Genomic DNA, 19,019 nt, shown 5'->3' on the forward strand with positions numbered 1-19,019 from the left:
GATAAAAATAAATTCCAATCATGTGTGAGCCTTCACTACTGAACTCAATGCGGACTAGGCTATTTATATTCATTGCCAACCTGTTGGTACATTTGCATAACGTCTCTATATTTGCCCTACTTCTTTGATTTTGCATATTTTCTACATGAATAATTCTAGCTAAAATACCCAGTCTGGAAATAGATATGAAAAACGACTCAAAACACCAGGAGAAAGGATTGTAGCAAGTTAATTGTATTCTAACAAAAATATCCAAGACATTGTAAGCTATACAAAAATAAAACGACCAGGTACCATAGGCCTAATATTGTATAATTATTCACATACTCATTTTCATTTCCATTCCATGAGATCAATTTGTTATGTTAATTACAAGTCACGTCTTGAGTAGAGCCATTTCAGTGATTTAATTTCATCCTTACCTTGTATTAATCGTCAAGTCAAATATCAACAGAATAACTGTGCCGAATATACAAATAACATCAGAGTTAATACCATTGCAGCCTGATATGAATTGTCCCGAGAGAAAGAAAGAAAGCTAGTGTGATTGATTTCAGTTAATAGTTCAGATGCTGCAGGTCGATTGTAGTTAGGGACTCCGAGAAAAAATAGAAACTGTCCGTAGAAATGTCCACGGGGCTGTCCAGAGACTCTGACAGGCTCGGCGAAGCTGCATCCGAGAGCTGTAGGCAGGAATCCGAGGAGAAAGGTTGAAAGTCGTGTATAGAAACATCCAGGGCCGGGGGACTGTTGCCATTGTCCGGGCCAGATGCCGAGCCTGGGCCCATTGTTGACATGCATCCCGGAACAGTGGGTGACGGGTTGGGAAAATGTTTCAGATTTTTGTCATTGCTGTTCAGCGGCGCAGCAGCAAAGCCCATGGACTCGCCATTGTGGAGCTGCTGTATGGAGCTCAGAGAGTTATTCTGAAAGGAGCAGGTATCTCTCTCCAGCAGGGCCCCGCTCCGCTCGTATAGGGGGCCCTCGTCGTCCTCCTCGTCGTCGCTGTGGAGGTCGTCCTCGGCCCCCGGCCCTTTCCCCTCTCCGTTGTGGTTCTCCTTACTCTGGGTCTGTCGCTTGTGCTTCATGCGCCGGTTCTGAAACCAGACTTTGACCTGCCGCTCGGTCAGGTCCAGCAGGGCCGCTATTTCCACTCTCCTCGGCCGGCAAAGATACTTGTTGAAGTGGAACTCCTTCTCCAGCTCCAGCAGCTGTGTGTTGGTGTATGCGGTCCTCAGCCGCCGGGAGCCCCCTCCTCCCCCTCCGCTCTCCACGATCTCAGGCGAGCCTGGAAAATAAGCATTACGGTAGCATGGGATTAAAAAAGCAGGACACAACAGTTACATAACCCCGCTGCCCGTGAATCTAACATTATGGCTTTCCCAAACCACCAGAGAGAGGCTCACAACATGCTGCAGTAAAATGGCCGCTGCTGGAGCTACTGACCCAAGCCTGGAAATCTTTTTTATCCCAAAATCAATACAAAATAAACATACTAATCAGACTGTTTTAAACAAAAATAATAATATCCAGCATGTGTGTGAAGCTAACACAGTGCACTAAAAGCAGTGAGGTCCAGGCTGCTGCGGGATACTAATGAATGCTCCAGCTGCCCTCCTCGGCAACGGCACTCCATCACTCTTCATTACTGTCACACATCAAAACTCTGCCACGGCTAGGGGAATAAATCATCTTACATCACCAAACTTTGTCCAAACTTTTTTTTTCCTGTCTTCATACACAATCACAGCAAAGCAATAACCATACATCTACCAGAATAAAAACGGAAGTAGCCTGTTTGATATTTAGGAAAGGCCTGAGCTCATATTTAGCAACAGATAGACTAGTCAACACATTTGCAGTGAAGTGTCCCTGTTTCTAAATCACCCACCTTTTGGGGAAAAACACACAGGTCCATTGGAGATGGTGGTCGCGGTGGAAGTCGGCAGGTGATTCCGTTTGGAGGCTTTCTTCTCCCGCATCCAAGGGTACTCCGGGGGTAGAGAGGCGGTGGGCAGCGAGCTGCATCCGTCGGGGCTGTGTATGGGCCGGCCGTGCCGCGGATGGCTGCCCGGATTCAGGCTGGGAATGGTGTGCTCAAAGGGAGGAGGAATCAGTGTCGGGCGTGAAAGCGTCGAGCTCTTGATTGATGAACTTTGAAATGAATCAGCGACAGGGGGGAAAGATGTCAGGCACTCAGCAAGCGACGGCTGACTATTGATAAAACCGCTCTCTCGCTCGAATTCGTAATTCATCTCCGCTCCCTGAGAGCCGAGGAAAGTTTGCACGCGTATTTTTATAAATGTTGCGGCTCAGTGAGGACGAGAAAGAAAAAATCATTTAAAAAAATCTCCTGGTGGTGTTTTCCTATATCACTGATTACGGTCGTATGGGGACCGAGCTACTATTAAACTATTGAATTCATGGAGACAAGGTTGAAATTGGACCGAATTGCCAGTCACATGATTACCTCTGCCCAATGACAATTTGGGGTTTAATCAAAAGGAGCCACTGTCTGCCTGATTGATCCAAAAACTCTGATGAAGAACGCCTCGCTCAGCTGGGGGACGACTGTTTTTATTTACATCTTTGTCCGCTCAGTTTATCCTCCTCTCGCCCTTCCAGTCCAGTCCACTAAGCCACAAAATGTGTTTTTTAAGAATGGCTGACGCTCACTATTACAGGGAAGGAGCCCAGCGTAGGGTGCGCGGATTCGTGCACTCCTCTTTCTCGTATTGTTTGAGGATGTCAGTCGAGAACGCCCCCACACCACACACACACAGACACACACGCACACAGCCAGTAGCTATTCAAATAGGCAAGAGTCAGGCTTCAGATGTGAAAAAAAAACATACCCCGAAAACTGATATTGAGACTTTTCGACAGAAACAAACTCCAGCAATCCAGTTTGCACAGGGACTTCAAAGTAGATGTGATTTTTCAAAGATGCATAATAATGAAATATGAAGTGCATCCATTGACATGTGTTGCAATAAAAAGCCCATCCATTGAGTTAATAGTGACGGATATGACATGTACACACCATTTTGTACAATAACAGCTGTTTAACATTTACAGATCAGGTCCAGAAATGTGTACGAAATTACACACGTATAAACTGTATGTTTGTGTACCCATAAACATTGTTTTACTATACACTTTAATATGGCCTCTTTAGATAGGATGTAAAAGCACACGGGTTTTGTGTTTATTCCAGAAAAGCTCGATTTTGGAACGAGGTCATCCGCGTCCATGTGTGTGCACAAACCCACAGACATGAGGCCAAAAAAACATAAAGCATTTTCTAATATGATTGTTCATTTTCAAATATTTCGATCACCAAAAGCTGCCATTGTTGTTTAAATATTGTATTAATAATTAGAAAATGTAATGTTAATGTTAAGATTAGAAAAACACAAGGCTAGAGCAGAGTTTACTGGGGGGGACAAGAGATATAATGCTGAGGAAATCATCCCTCTGTATTTCGAGAAATCAATTCTACCTGAAAATGCAATGAAGCAAACACCGTCACATTTACAATCGACCATTTACAATGAATCCATTTGCAGCGTTATTATGTAAATGGGTTATTGTTATTGAATGGCGCTTCCCTGCAGTGTGTGGTTTTATAGCCCTTCCAGTATCCTCTGAGAAAGCCACATTTGGGATGTTTTTCGTCAAGCAGTAGCTACATGTTGTATTTTCATTTCCAAAAAATGGTTTGGAGAGTAAGAAAAAGGAAGAGGAGAAGTGGTAGGCCTCTCTCAGTTTGTTGCTTATATACCAAACAAAGAGTCCTGGAAGCCTGCGCGCGATCAATCTTACTCGCCAAAAGGTCTGACAGCTCGGTGCCCTCACAACACATTTAAGGCTTCTAACTCTCCCCCGGATCAAATGCAGCCAGGAAGCGGCGAGAAACACTGGCCACTCAGATTAGAACCAGTTTCTGCTCGCAGTTGTAGCCGGGCTGTCGCTGGAGGGATCTTTTAGAAGATAAATATACGGATCCATCTACACAAGATGTGACCATTTCCTTTTTGAGGAAGCTGTAATGCGCCAACGGTGAGTATGGCGAAGCAGCTTCTCCACCTGGCTTTTATCTTTACATCGTGAATGCATTCACAGAAAGACATGCATTTGTCGTTTTAGTGGACATGCAGGTTTCTGAGCGGACCAGGGGAAGGAACGAGTTGCTAGGGGAAGAGATGGATGGCTTTTTTTGGAATTACGCACAGGCTTTGTGTGCAAGGAAAGGAGTGGGTGGCGGCATTTAGTGAACCCCAGCCTGTCTTACACACTTGTCTTTACAGCAGGATTGATTTAGGACCACTTTCCCACGGATGGATATATGCAAAAGAAGAAATACACATCTTCTGTTTCAGTAAAAAAAGTTATTTATGTGCTACCTGTGTATGGCACATATGGGTCAAATCAGTAGCTTGCTGTGAGTGCGTGTGCGCGTGTATGCAGTGTGTGTCTTTGTTGGATGCAGATAGTGCATCAGCTTTTTTACTGAGACACACCATGGTTCAATTGTTCTAGGTGTCCCTGCTAACCATATGTCAGGGTTAGTAATGTTCATGCCCTTTCATATCAATCAAATTGGGCTGAAATTATTTATATAAGTGTAGTATCATTGAGAACAAATAATACTGCAGTTGCATTAAGGCAAAATATAAATAAAAGAAATACCATGGTGCAAAAATGTTTTGGTAATTTGATAAGACAAACATGTGGAGAATCATCTGTGCTTTTATGTAATAATGTTTTTTTTTAAAGAAACCGTTTAAGGCATTTTAGCTCCACGTGTTACATGTATTTTATCTAGCAATAGGAAATTATCCCACACAATTAAAACATGTAGAATAATTCTTGTTCAGGCCCTTCAGTTGATCAACAACGCACACAGATTAAATCACTGACGTGCTTCAGCTTTTCACGGATAATGTGCGTTGTATCGACACCACTGAGGTTTTTCGTTTTGAACTGGTTTTGACACTGGCATCTGTAAATCTGTAATATTATGAGACAAATAATCCCCTTTACGGTTTCTACTTCAGTCTGTATCCTCTCTGACCGAATTTGAGTGACTGAACATATCAGGAAATTATTTTTCAAACGATTTCTCATTTAGCTTGTTGTCTTCTTGCAGAATCTCCAGAAGGGCCGGGGTGACATTTTTATTATTATGGATGTGCCCACGCGCATGAGAGGAGGGGAGAAGGCCACCCGAGAGTTTTCTTCACGTCGAACAGAAAGAGATTTTAAAAAGGGAGTATATTTTATTCAATATTTGACTTTATCTGAGGCTGTTTTCCTTTCTGTTTCTGAATATTAAATATGGCATCGGATTTCACATTATTTTATAAGGGAAATACTAAATATAGAGATCTACACATTTTCGTGTACTGAATATTATGCTATTGTTGTTGTCTTTTAAAATCGCAATTTTGCAACCATTTATTTCCCCTTTTTTGTGATCAACTCTACACGTATATAACTTAATGACATATATAAATGTACATTTGACATTTTGTATCGAAGTAATTGTCTTGTATTCAATGTTGTGGTATTGTATATATGCTTATGATGTGTCTGAATTAAAACTACACATTTTCTGCAATTGTATTTCAATTATTTTATTTATTTCTTCGAACTGGGAGCAGCGTGGAATGTATGACATCGAAAAAGAAATTAATGATGCCTGTTTTTTTTTTTCTTCAACAAAAGAAACTGCTAATGTGTGTCCTTCTTTCCACCCTTATTGCATGACTGATTGATTTTACATTCGCTGAGAAAATAAAAACACCTCCTTGAAAAAAAAAGGGAAAAAAAGAGAACATAGCCTATAACAGCAACATGGTGGTCTGCTACTATGGAGCTCCTGCAGGCTACATGTATGGGCTGGAAAAGAGCTGAGACGCTAATTTTCCACCAACCTTGTCACCGCACATAGATCGCAGAGGTGTCAAATAATACTAAAGGACTCTTTTATCGTAACACCGAGAAAAAATAAATAACATTATAAAGTCGAATAAAACAACATAACCAAGGGAGGTTGTGTGTAAGCTCATGACCCTTGTTCTTGAAAATGTTTTCCCTCTCATAATCCCAGCTCGTGGCTTCTGACGGATCCTTTTACAAGTGCAACAAAATGCAAAACACAATTCTTCAACTGCGGATAAATAAAAGACGAACAAATTCACATTAAAAATGAATAACATATGTTCATAATACCCTGTTTGCGTTTCAATTTTAAAACAATATTCAAAAAAGATTAAATAGTCCTATGCTTATACTGTGCCCCCCTCCCTCCCACTCTAGACAGCTCAGTCTTTGTGAGACAATGACACGAGCAAATAGAAGAAAGATTCAAGCAAATCGAGATTATTTACCCTACGCTACTTCACACATCAAACTATAGAAAACATAAACAAAAGCAGAGAGAAGGTGGACGCCGTGAGGAGGCGCAGAAACAAAGCAGTAATGTGTCTGGAGGTGGATAAGACAATGGGCGGAGTGATCCGGTCTGCGCCATCGCTACAGATGCGTCAGTTTGGGCGCTTCCTGGATTCTTCCCTGAGAGTAGTGCGACGTTAGGTCTGTGTACGTCGGTGTTGGATCACACACTCCGTGATGCTGACTGTTACCCATTGTGATTGCTCCATTGTAGTCCATGTTTGTGGACGGCGGGTGCGAGAGATGGGTCAGACCGAAAACGGAGGTCCCAGAATTAGGCATTGAGTCGATGTAACCGCCACCGACATAAACCGGGCTGCCCTGCATGTGACTCCCGTAGTTGCCATTGCCTTGGAGAGGATGCGCGTCATACTCGGGCGTGGCCGAGTCGGTCCCGGGATACCGCTTCTGGGAGGGAGGGCAGTTGTTGAGAGAGTTGTTCATAGGAGGGGGATATGGCGTGGCCATACCGTATGCATTTTGATGAGGTTTATTGTAAGACGTCGGCGACTGGGATTCGTAAGGTACACTGTTTACAAGAGAATGCATAGAGTTGAGGTATCCTCCGCCACTGCCACCCCCTGAGCCCGGGCCCACGGGACTCCGAGGGGACTGTCCGCCAGGGGAAGGCATCATTCCGACGCCTTTCTGATCCTTCTTGTATTTCATCCTGCGGTTCTGGAACCAGATTTTGATCTGTCTCTCGGTGAGGTTGAGCAGGTTCGCCATTTCCACCCTCCTGGGTCTGCAGAGGTACCGGTTAAAGTGGAACTCCTTCTCCAGCTCCACTAGTTGGGCGCTGGTGTAAGCTGTCCGGGCCCTCTTCGATGCTGCTGACCCCGTAGGACTCTTGTCTCCGGGGCAACTCTCCACTGTCAGGGACAAGGAGAGGAGGATGTCAATCAGTAATCCATTACAGACGGATAGAGAGAGAGAGGAGAAGGGGGGGGGGGTGGGGGGGGGGGGGGGTGGCGCGCGGGTAGAGAGAAGAAGGGGGGATAAAAAGAGGATATAGAGAGAGTCATATAGAAAGAGAGGGAGAGACAGTGAAAGAAAACAGAGTGAAAGGAAAACCATCTGACAACACTCAAGCTGCTGATAACAGAACTTTCAACCATAACGAGGGGGGTTTTACCAGATAAATATGCCCTGCTTCACTATTTAAATAAGAGTTTCATCATCCACTCTTTTTCTTTCTCCACCTCCTCCCACCCTTTTGCGTGCATGCGTGCGCGTTTATGTGTTCCAAACATATCACCATTTTGATAAATCCACTGTCATACTGCAAAGCTCAAGGGTTATCATGGGGGCTCCATAAGACAATTAACAATCAGTGTATGGGTACTGTGTCTGTGTACACTAAGTGCAAAGAGAAAAAAAGTAACTGAAGAATAGTGGGTCAATATTTGATATGGGACCAGGTAACCTGAGATTTCCTACTAAAACATTTTGACCCTCATCTTTCCCCGTACTCACACGCGTAATGCAAACACAAGCGTTATGTATTCCTCAGGGTATATAGAGCTGCTCGCCCTGCCCTCACTGATAAGCCTTCTCTTCTAAGAAGCAGGAGCTTGGCTGCAGAATAGCAAGGTGTTGGTCTACTTGCCGCTGTGGCAGGCGGCCAACACTTAATACATTTCACTACCTGTCGCCCAAACATGCAAAAGGAATGCAGCATGACATAACCTGACCCATTAGATTATAACCGAGATGAAAGAGAACTTAACAGGAGGAATAGGGATAGTGTAGGGCAATCAGTTAAGATAACGATTATTATTTTACCGCTTAAGAATTCATTTTTTAAGGTCAGTTTGATTTATAAAATACTAATTTTGGAAACACGTTTGTTAAGTGCAGGGTTGTCATTTTCTGTCTGGCGAACGTGGGTAAACCGTGCGTAAACTGATTTTCACGATTGTTAGCATCTCAATGTGTTGTTTAAAGTAATGAAAAACCCTTCTTAAAGATAAATCACACAATGAAGGGTAACTAACTGATTTGCATTCATAACGCTTACAGCAAAAGAGTACATATAAATTAATTAAATACTAACCCATTTTCCTATATGAGAGGGCCAAGGGAAGGTTAGCATTTATGCATTTTGGGATGTTATTACACAGAACCAAAAAAAAAAACACCCCACCAAGTGCTCATCTAATCAAAGACCATGATTTAGCTGTAAAGAATGTGTAAAACACTTCTAATAAAAGGCATGCACTTTTACCAGTTGTTTACACTTCATAAAAAAACACTTTTTCAACTTAAATCACTTCGACTGGTGCAATTATCATTTACTACTTACTGTAGTAACTTACTTGCTATAACGATAGATTAACTACCTAATTTATTAAATAAAAAGGTCATGAGAACATTAGCATGGCTGATATTATATGTAAATAAACAACACAAACACCAACTCCCCACTCTGAATTATTAAGTGTTTCTGCAATTAAACCGCAGGATCATGCCTGCAGAAGTGCGTAAAACGAGTGTAACATGGTTTCCATCCATGTCAGCATGAAAACCTCTAATTAAAAACTGATGAAAAACATTCCCCTAAGAAAATGCATATTCAGATGAAGAAAAGTACCTGTTTATGGAACAATAAAGAAGTTCATTGTAAGATAAGCATCTCTTATTTTTAAAGTTATGTTTATGTTAATTACCCCTAAACCCCACAACCTGACCCACCCCGATTTCCTTTCTTCAATAGTACGTCTTTTCTTAGCAAATTAAGCCCCTAACTCATATAATTTATGTCGATTATTATTTTAACTGAACTATTCCCTACAACATTAACAAAATAAAAACATCATGAGGGGGAAAATCTCGGAATTTTTTAGATTGGCTCTGTGTAAATAAAAACCCTCAAACCCAAACCCCCCACTCTGGCCCACCAAGTTCCCCTCTAATCAAAACAGCAGGACAAACTGAAACAACTGTTGTGCGTGTTTGTTTGTTGTCTCTCTGTGAACATGTGGAGATTTGTGTTTACAGTAGGGACAGGTCAGCTGCAGGGCACAGGGACAACACATGGTGGAATCTACTCCCAATGTAAGAGCAGATATACAGTCTTTAACCTTACAGTATAGTTATTTTTGATAATGGTTTTGGTATTGATTGACAGTCATTACAGGATGTGATTATAATGAAAATAACACACATGTTGACCGTGTCAGGAAGGAGTTGATTAAACTCTGTGGTCATTTTTTGGCTGTAGTTCCTGAATAACTTAAGGATCCTCCAGTGGAAACACAATATAAACACAATATATATATATAAACCACTGACTTGAAAAATATAGATGAACATATCTATGCCCCTTGAATAGGGAAATCACATTTGAACCCTTACATATGTATGGTCCTGGGCTGCCCCCTTCTTTGAATGCCCTTACATTTTCCCTAACCCACTGTGTTTTGTGTCCTCCCTCAAGTAAACTTATGCAATTTAGTCAAGTTATGTGTGTGCCAGCTGAAGCAGTGTTTGGTTTGAAAGTACCTGAACTGGAGCTACTGGTGGGTTTCTGCTTGATGTTCTGACGGGATTCCTTCATCCAGGGGAAGATCTGTTTGCGAGTAGCAGAGGTCGGGGAGCCGTTCTTGGCACTGGGCTGGTTGGACCCGTTGCTTGTGTTTTGGCTGATAGCACCGGGGGATTGTGAGGGAGGGGGTGGGCCTGGCACTGGCACCTGTGGTTGATTGCTTTCGGGATGAACCTTGGACTGCGCCGCCTGAATGGCTGTGGTCCTGTCGCAGTTCTCCGCCATCTCCCCCGGCTTTTGCAGAGCCACGGAGCCGTCAGGAGACTGCAGGGAGCAGGCAGGTCGATGGTACTCACTTTCCACATGAGAAGCCCGGGGATATTGGACCTGATTGGCATCATAACTGAAGCCATTTGCGCTTTGATATGGGTAGCCACTGTAAATTGCGGAGCTGTCGTAGTAGGTTGCCTTTTGCATCTCGCCGTTTCCCAATATTTATTTCAGAAACTGACAGGGTCTTGACACCCTTGTAGAATAACATTGGCACCCCGTGGTCACGTGACGCCTCTCCGCCAATGGCCTCCTTGGGTGAACCTAGGGTTACAAGAAGCACTGTGAAGAGAAGAAATGGTGGCGATCCATCTTACTTTTCAATACAGGCCTGACACTGGAGACTATGGAAGCAAGATAGGGCCAACAGTCCTGTAGACTATTACCGTTTACCTTATGGCTTACACAGGGCACAAAGGCATGCACTAACCTTGCATTACCATCTGTGCCAAAACACATCAAAATAAAAACCCCTGCAAACGCTTTTCCAATTGCCAAATCACCAAAATGCAAGAACTTTTAAACCTGTCTTCTTATTAACAATAAAAATGAATGTAGTAACACAACACCTTTTAGAGGAAATTCTGTAGGTAAAAAGGGTCCTGTAGGGAAATCCTATTAGCAGGTTACACACACCGGAAAATAATATTTATATTACATTGTTATTCTACCTACAGGGCTGTCAACAGTCTATCTAATTTCCCGTGTAGCAGGTGAATGCATTCGGTGTGGCCCACAACTTTTTAACCCTTTTTTGTTTTCACTCAGTAAAAAAAAAAAATCGTCCTTCAGTAACAGGAAAAACCTCAATGCGCTGTGCTTCCACCGCCACCAGACACAAAGCAAAAACCACCACATTCTCTTCCTTCTCTTTTCTATTTTTGTTTTAGTTCTTTGCATTCTGGAAGATAAATGAAAGGGCTACGAGGAAACCTGAAAAACAAGGCGGGTATCCGTGCATCTCTATGACCATGATGTGAACCTTTCCTTGCAGGCCCATAATAATGGCTGCTGTCGGTGCTGTCTGCTCCGCGGCCCTTCGCCGTGATATATGGGGGTCAGTGGGCCGGGACGGCCTGCTCGGAATGAGCGGCCCGGTGAGCTGCCAGCCCGGTACTCAGAGACAGAAACCCGGCATGGTAGAGCTAGCGCATGCTGCTAAGCCTCCATAATTCACGCAGGTAACCATGGGGATCACCCTCTTAAAGATTATTGGGGAAACTATAAACCATAATAGACATAGTAACACGGGTCAGCTTCGGGAAATCTGTTATAATGTGGCATTATTATTGAAATAGTGGAACAGTTAATGTGCATTCCTGTTGTTTTAACCAATGCGATTAAGAAATAGTATAGTGCAATGCATTAATACGTATAATAATAATACAAATAATAATAAAAAAAGTAATAATTTTGAGTAAAGATCATTTATTTTATTTTAAGTAAGGCAATAATGTTCAATGCAAATAAAATATAAACTCATCCTGTTTTATAACTATGAATGTGAAATCATGCTATTCTTTGTCAGCGTAGATGCAACTATTGCTGTAGAAGCGGCCAAGGAAGGTAATTTTGAGAAATAAAATCAAACTTATGAAAATAAGAATATATTTAAGAGTAGAGTAGAGATAACTTCACATTTTAATTGCCTAAACGTATGGATTCAAATGTAACATCTACCAAGTTGCGCAATACAAAATATGATTTCGAGACAAATAGGTGTAGTTCCGGAAGGCATTTAAAAAAAAACAAGTACAAGGAAATGAAAGGAAAATGTGGAACAACTCAGGTTTCGTTCAGCCGTTTAAAGCAAATCAGTTTAAAATGAGCTCTAAGATTGCCTTCATGCAGCTTAACCGCAGAGTGAGAGAAGGTGCCTTCGCTATATCTGCACTCACAATGACCTGGAAAAGATATCAGAAAGCTTGGTGGTGTATATCTCCAGGCAAGCCATTGCGATAGTCATAAAAGACAGAGAAAGAGAGACAAATGACAGGCTCTCTGCTCAGCCCTCTGCTCGGCGTTAGAGAAATCTGGCTGCCTGACTGCGTGTGTGTGAACTCTTCCTGAACTGAGATCCAAGTCATACGGTGATAAATCACCGAGCGACACACAAACTCAGCCATTTACAACCGAGGGAGACTATTCCTGGCCTGCTTACCTTATCCTCTGACGACGAATGCAGAGCACCAAGCGATATTTTCTCATTCAGCGACAAAATCGATCAAAGCAGTAATCCAGAGAAAAGTTTAAGGGCAGGGCTGGCAGGGTGAGGCAGCAGCAAGAGCAGAGTGCTCCCTGCCATGCACCAGGCATTAGCAGCCACAACAAAAAAGGGAAGAGCCGAGAGAAACCCCTTTCCTTTCGTTTTTTCCCTACTCGACGTGGATGGGTAAACCGAGATTACGAAAGCAGCCGTGAGCAGTTGGGTCAGCGAGATAAGAGTTATCTGGCCTCAAGATTGAATTTATCGTCGTGCTATAGAGCAATGCCAGGGCTTCATAGTGATATTAAACTGAGCCAAGGCAATGCTGTAGACTATGTGATCCTTCACCAGTACCATGGAGACACCACTGAACTGCCCCGAACCAGAGCGTCACCATAGACAAAAAAAATTATGCAAATAAGAAGTGCCTTGGAAAGCCAGTTCAAATCAAGTGGCTCCTTCTCCTCCTCCCCCAACCAAATGAGGTAGTGTGTCTAGAAAAAAATAATGCCTCGTTACAAACTAGCATAGAATCTATCCCCTAAGTGTTTTAAATATTTTTTGTTATTATTTACTCCACGCTCTGCAGTAGGGTTATGAGCCCAGTGGATGAGATATAGGAGAGAAGGGGGAATACAAAGGAATAATCAGCCTCTGACCATGCTGCATTTCCATTTCTACGGGACATAAAAGGGCTTCTTTCTGCGGCTTAATCATTAACCCACATTTTTGCATAAACTCCTCAATCTTTTGGCACAAGAGACGCGCAATTCGTTTTCATTCCAGCGCCAGGTATTCTGCTGCCGGAATGGCTTTTTGTATGACACACTATTATTTTAACATTAGAAATCACAACAACTTGAGATCAAAGCCGTGTTCCATGTATATCAAGGGAAAAACCCCACCAGGAGCAGGGTGTGAAACATGGGAAGAAGGTTGATCACCAAAAGGCAGAGGGGAGGACATGCAGCGAGGAGCAGGGGAGAAGAGAGCCGGCAGCAGGGGGAATCCCTCTGCATGGTAATGCTTCACTCTTGCAGCCAAAGAAAGAATGAGGGAAAAAATAGATTTATGTCTTCTCAGCTACCGTATGCTGTAAACACGCGGCTTCTCTGCTGGTTTCAGGCTCTGGGACAAAATTCAATGGCACAATTAAAAAGGTGGAACACGGACGGCGTGGGAGGGTGAGTGGGACAAAAATTCACGCGTGAGGATTTTTTTTAGTCAACTCGGCTTTTTCTTTTCGAAACCAAAGTAGTCACATTGTATAATTATTTACTTCTTTGTGTTTTGCTTAAATGCTGATTCGTCTGTCTCTTTAATTTGGCCCTGAGCTAAGGGTGAAATGTCAGCGAGTTGGTGGTCATATAGCTACAGCCGTACATAACATGCATAAGTATCTAGGAGAAAGAAACACATTCTGAAAATGTTATGAAAGAAAATGTTTTTTTTAAAACTAAAGTGCAGTACACTATAGCAGCTACAAGCAGATGGCTTTCACTGGAAGTAGTTTTTGAAAGGAGAAAGGCACCGCTCCAAGAGCTGCGATTCCCCTCGTCACTTTTATAGTGACAAATTACACCACAAAGACAAGTGGAAGAGAAGGAATTATTGCTTTCGGGCTGGTCATATTGCTGCTACAAGGAAATGTACAAGCCCTGCTTCTCTATCCCTGCAAGTGCTTTGGTGGGCGTGTGTGGTAGCTACTTATTAGAAATTGAATAAGGATATCACCATCAAGCATTCATAACACAAATCAATAAAGATATATGAACTTACCGAAGGCAGTTCAAGGTGTCGCAGAGACCGTGCAATGGCCTGAATTTACTCGGCTGGATTTCTGCAATGTAAAATAAACATTTTCAAAAATACAGAAGAAAATACAACCTTTTAACGTGGACAAATCGAGCGTAATTGTTTTTTTTAGACTAGTAACTCCCTATATTGTTAGAACATTAAATTATAAATCATTCGTCTATTATTATAAAACATTATAGGCCTTTTCTTAAAATGCTTAAAATGAAACGTTTTGAGCAAACAGGATAAACCAACTCTAGTTAAATTCGATGCAAGTATCCTCAAGAAAATTGTTTGGATTATGATTTATATTGCTACACACTGCTATGTTTAGCAGACGGATCCAAGTCTTTGTGTTAAAGGATTATCTTTTCACCTTAGAGAAACCATTTAAATCTAGATTCCATTTAGCATTCTCCTACAAAATATCAACCAAAATATTTCCATAGGAAAAACAAAACCACCTAACAATAATAAACACACTGCATAAATAAAAGCCAGAATGAAACGATTCAACCAAATATTGCTGCCTATATTAGTGTAATATCACTAATAACACAAAAAGGGGCCAATGCAAATAACGTGTTTGTTGTTTCCCTGCATGCCGGTAAGCATTTTCTCCACAAATGGATCGAATAGTCATTAGCTCTCGCGCACCATCTTCCCCAAGTCCCCGCGCCCATAAATCAAGCTGCAGCGCCGTGACCTCAGCGGCCGCTCAGTCCTGGATGGCACTCCGTCTTCCATTATATCCTCGTTTCCCCGGTGGAGCGACGCAACCCCACCGCTTTCCCCTACATTTTATGGAGCCCATCTTGATGTATCATTTACGCACAAAAACCTTACGTAAAGACACGAGCTGTTTTGTTTTAGGACCGGTTGCACCTTGGTCTAGCCGTGCTCTATGTTTGGAGTGTTTCTATTTCTTATACGGCCGCTTTATTTACAAACAGTTGTACAGGCCTGTTTATCATAATGACTGCTTATGCTAGATATTAATAGAGCAGGAATATTTCACTATTTACTGCTCTTTTCTAAGAGTACACGGAAACTAATATTAGCTTTCTGGTGTTTAGCATGGGGAGCATAATATAACAATGGTATATCTTAGTGGCCAAGATAAATCGTTACAATTACTATAAATAATAATACTATACAGCCATGTGTAAACTCTAAAGGCCTATTTTTGCTTGATTGTCTATGATGCATCGGGTATATTACTACATAGGTGAATATCGATAGTTTCTTAGTACCTGTCTATTTTCTCGCCCTGCAGAAACCCTGGACCCCTATTTTACTGACCTCTGCCTCGCGCAGCAATAACTCACGACAGTAATGAACAATCGGCGGAAATACCTCAAAATAAAATCCATCCTCCCAAAGCTCGGGCTCTGACTCTGTCCGCGTGGAAAAACATATCCGTCTGTGACAGCAGTATAATACATCCACAAACCCAGGATCCTCTTTCTCTCTGTCTGCCTCTCTTTCTGTTTTTCTCCTCTCGATAAACAAACTACAAAGCCCGGACTCCCCTCACGGAAAGTGGGGGTAACCCGCATATAATCAGCATCATATGGTCAGACCGGGGCTCCGGTTTTCTTCCCCGTGCCATAACATCGCGCAGTATTATGCGCCCCGCTCACGTGACGCAACGTCAACTTAAATCCCTTTTATTTGAGCCCGTGAATCATTAATGGAGGCAGTCATTGCCCCTGAGGAGAAACGGATCAGTTTGGAGGGAGAAAAAAGAGGGGTATGTGACACTGCAATGTATCTGGCAGAGGAGCAGGTCTCTCGCAGAGAAGCAGCTTTTCCACGTGTCGCCCATTCAGAGCCAAAGACTGTTCTGTCAGTTTTAAAGTGCCATATATTTGGTGCCTGTTAGTGGCTGAAAGAGCTAATCCTGCCTGCCTGTGTGCCGAGTTTCAAGTGCAGCAACAGCTCAGAGCCAGGCTACAAACCAACGTGTTTTGCACTGCAGCGTGATAATTCGCACTATCTAAGATGGAGAGGGCTTTCCTTTACAAAATACCATTTAAGAGTGGCATAATGATTACTCATCACTCCAGCAAAGGGCTACTCTGTTCTCTTTAAAACACAGCAGCCAGGACTGCCGAGAGCTTTACTCAATATCGCCCCCCACGTCCACAGTCCGGTTGTAGTACCACTTAATCAGCATTTGGTTCTCCATCAGCAAAAGCCTGCATGCAGTTTGCCAAATTGGATAAAACATGTCACACGTTTACCTGTCCTACATAAGGATGGTGTGCGCCCTGGTGGTCGTGGAGGTGTCTGTCACTCAGCAGTAAGCGGAAAGTGGAGGTGAGGTAACCAAAGAGTGGCTGCCCGACCCCGCTGATCACTACATGGACCCCCATACGACTTAAGTGCGTTTATGCGTTTCCTATGACCAGCTGAGTGATGTTAGAAATTATAGGTCTGTGCAACAGGAGAGTTTTGAAGGTTTTGAATGGGAGCTGGGGCTACGGTGGCAGAATTGCCAACTAATACATCATTTTGTAATCGGCCAAAACCACTATAAAAACAGCATAGTATAAATGTAACTTTTGCCACTACAGATTTAGCCAAAATAGTCAGGAAGAAAGATCTTCTCTCCGCACCGTTTGGCGCTTGTTTTCCGTCAACACCGAGCAGCAGGCGTGGAAAAATCCCACCACAACTATTAATCATTCGGGGCGGACATAGACAGCATCCCACTCCCACACCAGCCTTTGTCTTCTCAAACTACAACTTGAGCGGTAAACTTTTAAAGACAGGAACGGAAGCAGACCAGCTCTTATTAATTCACCTTCATCACTTCTAAAACTGATGAAAAGAGGAGGAATATTAATGATCGGGGGGGAAAAAAAAAGGGTTTTACGCACTGGTTTTAGACTCTTGTTTATGTTAAGAAGACTATTTATCTTTTGTTAACGTTGTTTGACTCTGCGTTGTGTTAACTTGTCCTCTCTTTGTTCTTCTACAATTGCAGATGTGGAGCTGTCACTAGAATTTTATGGCTGGATATGACCGTGCACTGGAAGTTACCCATGTTGCATTTCGCCACCGCAACTGAACTTTTCGCTGACCCAGACAGAGGCATAGAGAGTCGAGTGGGAACTTATTTTGGGATCACAAACAAGGAGAAGATGGAAGGCCCTCAATTGGTAGTCTATTTTTTCCCCCATTTCCAGACTTGCTTTTCGTCCAAAGTAGTAGTTGATCAATTATGTTTTTAAGTTTCAACTGTTTTGCATGAAACAGAGTTATTTACACAACTCAAGGTTGCGTTTCACTGTCAGCAAAGAGGAGTTAGAGGAGCAGACCTCTGGATGTTGGCCAGACGGCGGTCCATATCTTCTCACAATGTTGACACTCGGAGCTCTTAACAGCCAGGCTTGGGTTACCGATACACTCAGACAAAGATAACTCGTTCTGCGAGGTTTACATCGGCCAGTATCAAGGCTAATGCGAAATTCAACGCCTTAAACCGACTTGGAGACATCGCTCACGGACTAGGACAACGTAATTGTTTGCATAAAGGTGGTCGTAATAAAGCAATATTCATGTTGAACTTACTGGCTCTTTTTTTATGACTGAAAATGACGTATAATATGCTTTTGTTTAACAGCTAGTAGGCCTAGCATTTTGGAGGTAAGTGCAAAACAACCTATGAATAAAAGTACATATTTCTATTGTTGACATCGTGAAACCCTAAGGACTATGTTAATGTTTGACCTGTGTCTATGTTCTCTATTGTGTTCATTCTCATTGAAAGGCTCTTTCAAGCACCAGATACGTAATTTGCATTAAAATTGTTGTTTAAAAAAAATTCACTCACATTTCATTCAACTTTGAAATTAATAATTACATTTGACAAATAGTAAATGTGCGTTAATTAAAATCTATAAAACCGCAACTAAGCATGGTTCCACGTTAGAAGGCAAAGTGTTTTTTGACGTCAACTTTGCAAGCACAAATGCAGACTGTTGCTTCTTGTCGTTAATCTGCTGTTCGACTTGTGATTTTATTACTGTATACTCAGAAAAGCTGTACCTGTGAGATAGTGTTACTTATACAGCCACTTATGTCGATGTATTCGCATAAAGCAATTATTTACTGAATGAAGGTTGCTGTGATTTACCTCTTTATGTAACAACACGAGTTTGTATTGAGCAAAGTGAACTAAATCGATAAATAAAAAAAAATATAATTTTTTATTTTATTTTTTAAATGACGGTTAAATTTCATCAGGCTAACTTCATGGTTCGAACATTTGGAAACATTAAGACCAGCTGTCTTGTTTAATATTTACTGAGGGGTCCTAAATAACAACGTTTTCTGTCAATGAATATGCTTTGTAATGAAATAGACTGATCAAAATAGGACAGTTTTAGTTAAATAAGCAAATTAAGATATTAGAAAGCTCAGAAAGTGCAACAATGTTTTGCTGGAAATTTAAAAAAAGATCGTATTTTTTAAAACAATAAGTCACCAGAAGAAAACTAAACCACCTCCACTTCTACTATATTTTATAGAACTTTTTACATCTACACACATTTAACAGGAAAAACAACCAAATCTACTCACAAGTCATGACGGTCTGTGTCACGCAGACAGGGTTCTGTCAGGGGAGAAGAGATCTGACTCGCACCCTGCAGAGGATCACTTCAAATGAAAATAAGGTAGATTTTCAGATCTATTTCTGACCCAAGGGCATTCATTATTCAACAAGTCACG

The 19,019-nt window shown here is 42.1% G+C and overlaps 2 protein-coding genes and 1 long non-coding RNA gene across 5 annotated transcripts; 1 reads left to right on the forward strand and 2 right to left on the reverse strand.

Annotated features, from left to right (window-relative positions):
• Positions 1–213: 213 nt before the first annotated feature.
• Positions 214–5,476, reverse strand: LOC134874950 (homeobox protein Hox-A2a). The gene is made up of 2 exons (XM_063899255.1): positions 1,892–5,476; positions 214–1,288 (listed from the first exon to the last, which is right to left on the reverse strand). Exons 1-2 carry the CDS (start codon positions 2,253–2,255, stop codon positions 558–560), a joined length of 1,095 nt encoding a protein of 364 aa, XP_063755325.1. The 5' UTR covers positions 2,256–5,476; the 3' UTR covers positions 214–557.
• A 147-nt stretch (positions 5,477–5,623) lies between these two features.
• On the reverse strand, positions 5,624–15,915 carry hoxa3a (homeobox A3a). 2 transcript variants are annotated; one of them, XM_063899254.1, is made up of 4 exons: positions 15,636–15,915; positions 14,262–14,322; positions 9,964–10,540; positions 5,624–7,331 (listed from the first exon to the last, which is right to left on the reverse strand). In XM_063899254.1, the coding sequence occupies exons 3-4, from the start codon at positions 10,421–10,423 to the stop codon at positions 6,541–6,543; spliced, it is 1,251 nt and encodes a 416-aa protein (XP_063755324.1). In that variant the 5' UTR covers positions 10,424–10,540; positions 14,262–14,322; positions 15,636–15,915; the 3' UTR covers positions 5,624–6,540. The 2 variants fall into 2 exon arrangements, with proteins under 2 accessions (XP_063755324.1, XP_063755323.1); XM_063899253.1 differs by lacking the exons at positions 14,262–14,322; positions 15,636–15,915 and adding an exon at positions 12,438–12,866.
• LOC134874955 (uncharacterized) lies at positions 13,009–17,853 on the forward strand. 2 transcript variants are annotated; one of them, XR_010167150.1, is made up of 3 exons: positions 13,009–13,274; positions 13,375–13,502; positions 17,272–17,853. It is a non-coding gene; the product is annotated as an uncharacterized LOC134874955 (long non-coding RNA). The 2 variants fall into 2 exon arrangements; XR_010167149.1 differs by having other exon boundaries at positions 13,271–13,502.
• Positions 17,854–19,019: the final 1,166 nt, after the last annotated feature.

Source organism: Eleginops maclovinus, chromosome 13 (assembly GCF_036324505.1).
Source record: "Eleginops maclovinus isolate JMC-PN-2008 ecotype Puerto Natales chromosome 13, JC_Emac_rtc_rv5, whole genome shotgun sequence".
NCBI lineage: Eukaryota > Metazoa > Chordata > Actinopteri > Perciformes > Eleginopidae > Eleginops > Eleginops maclovinus.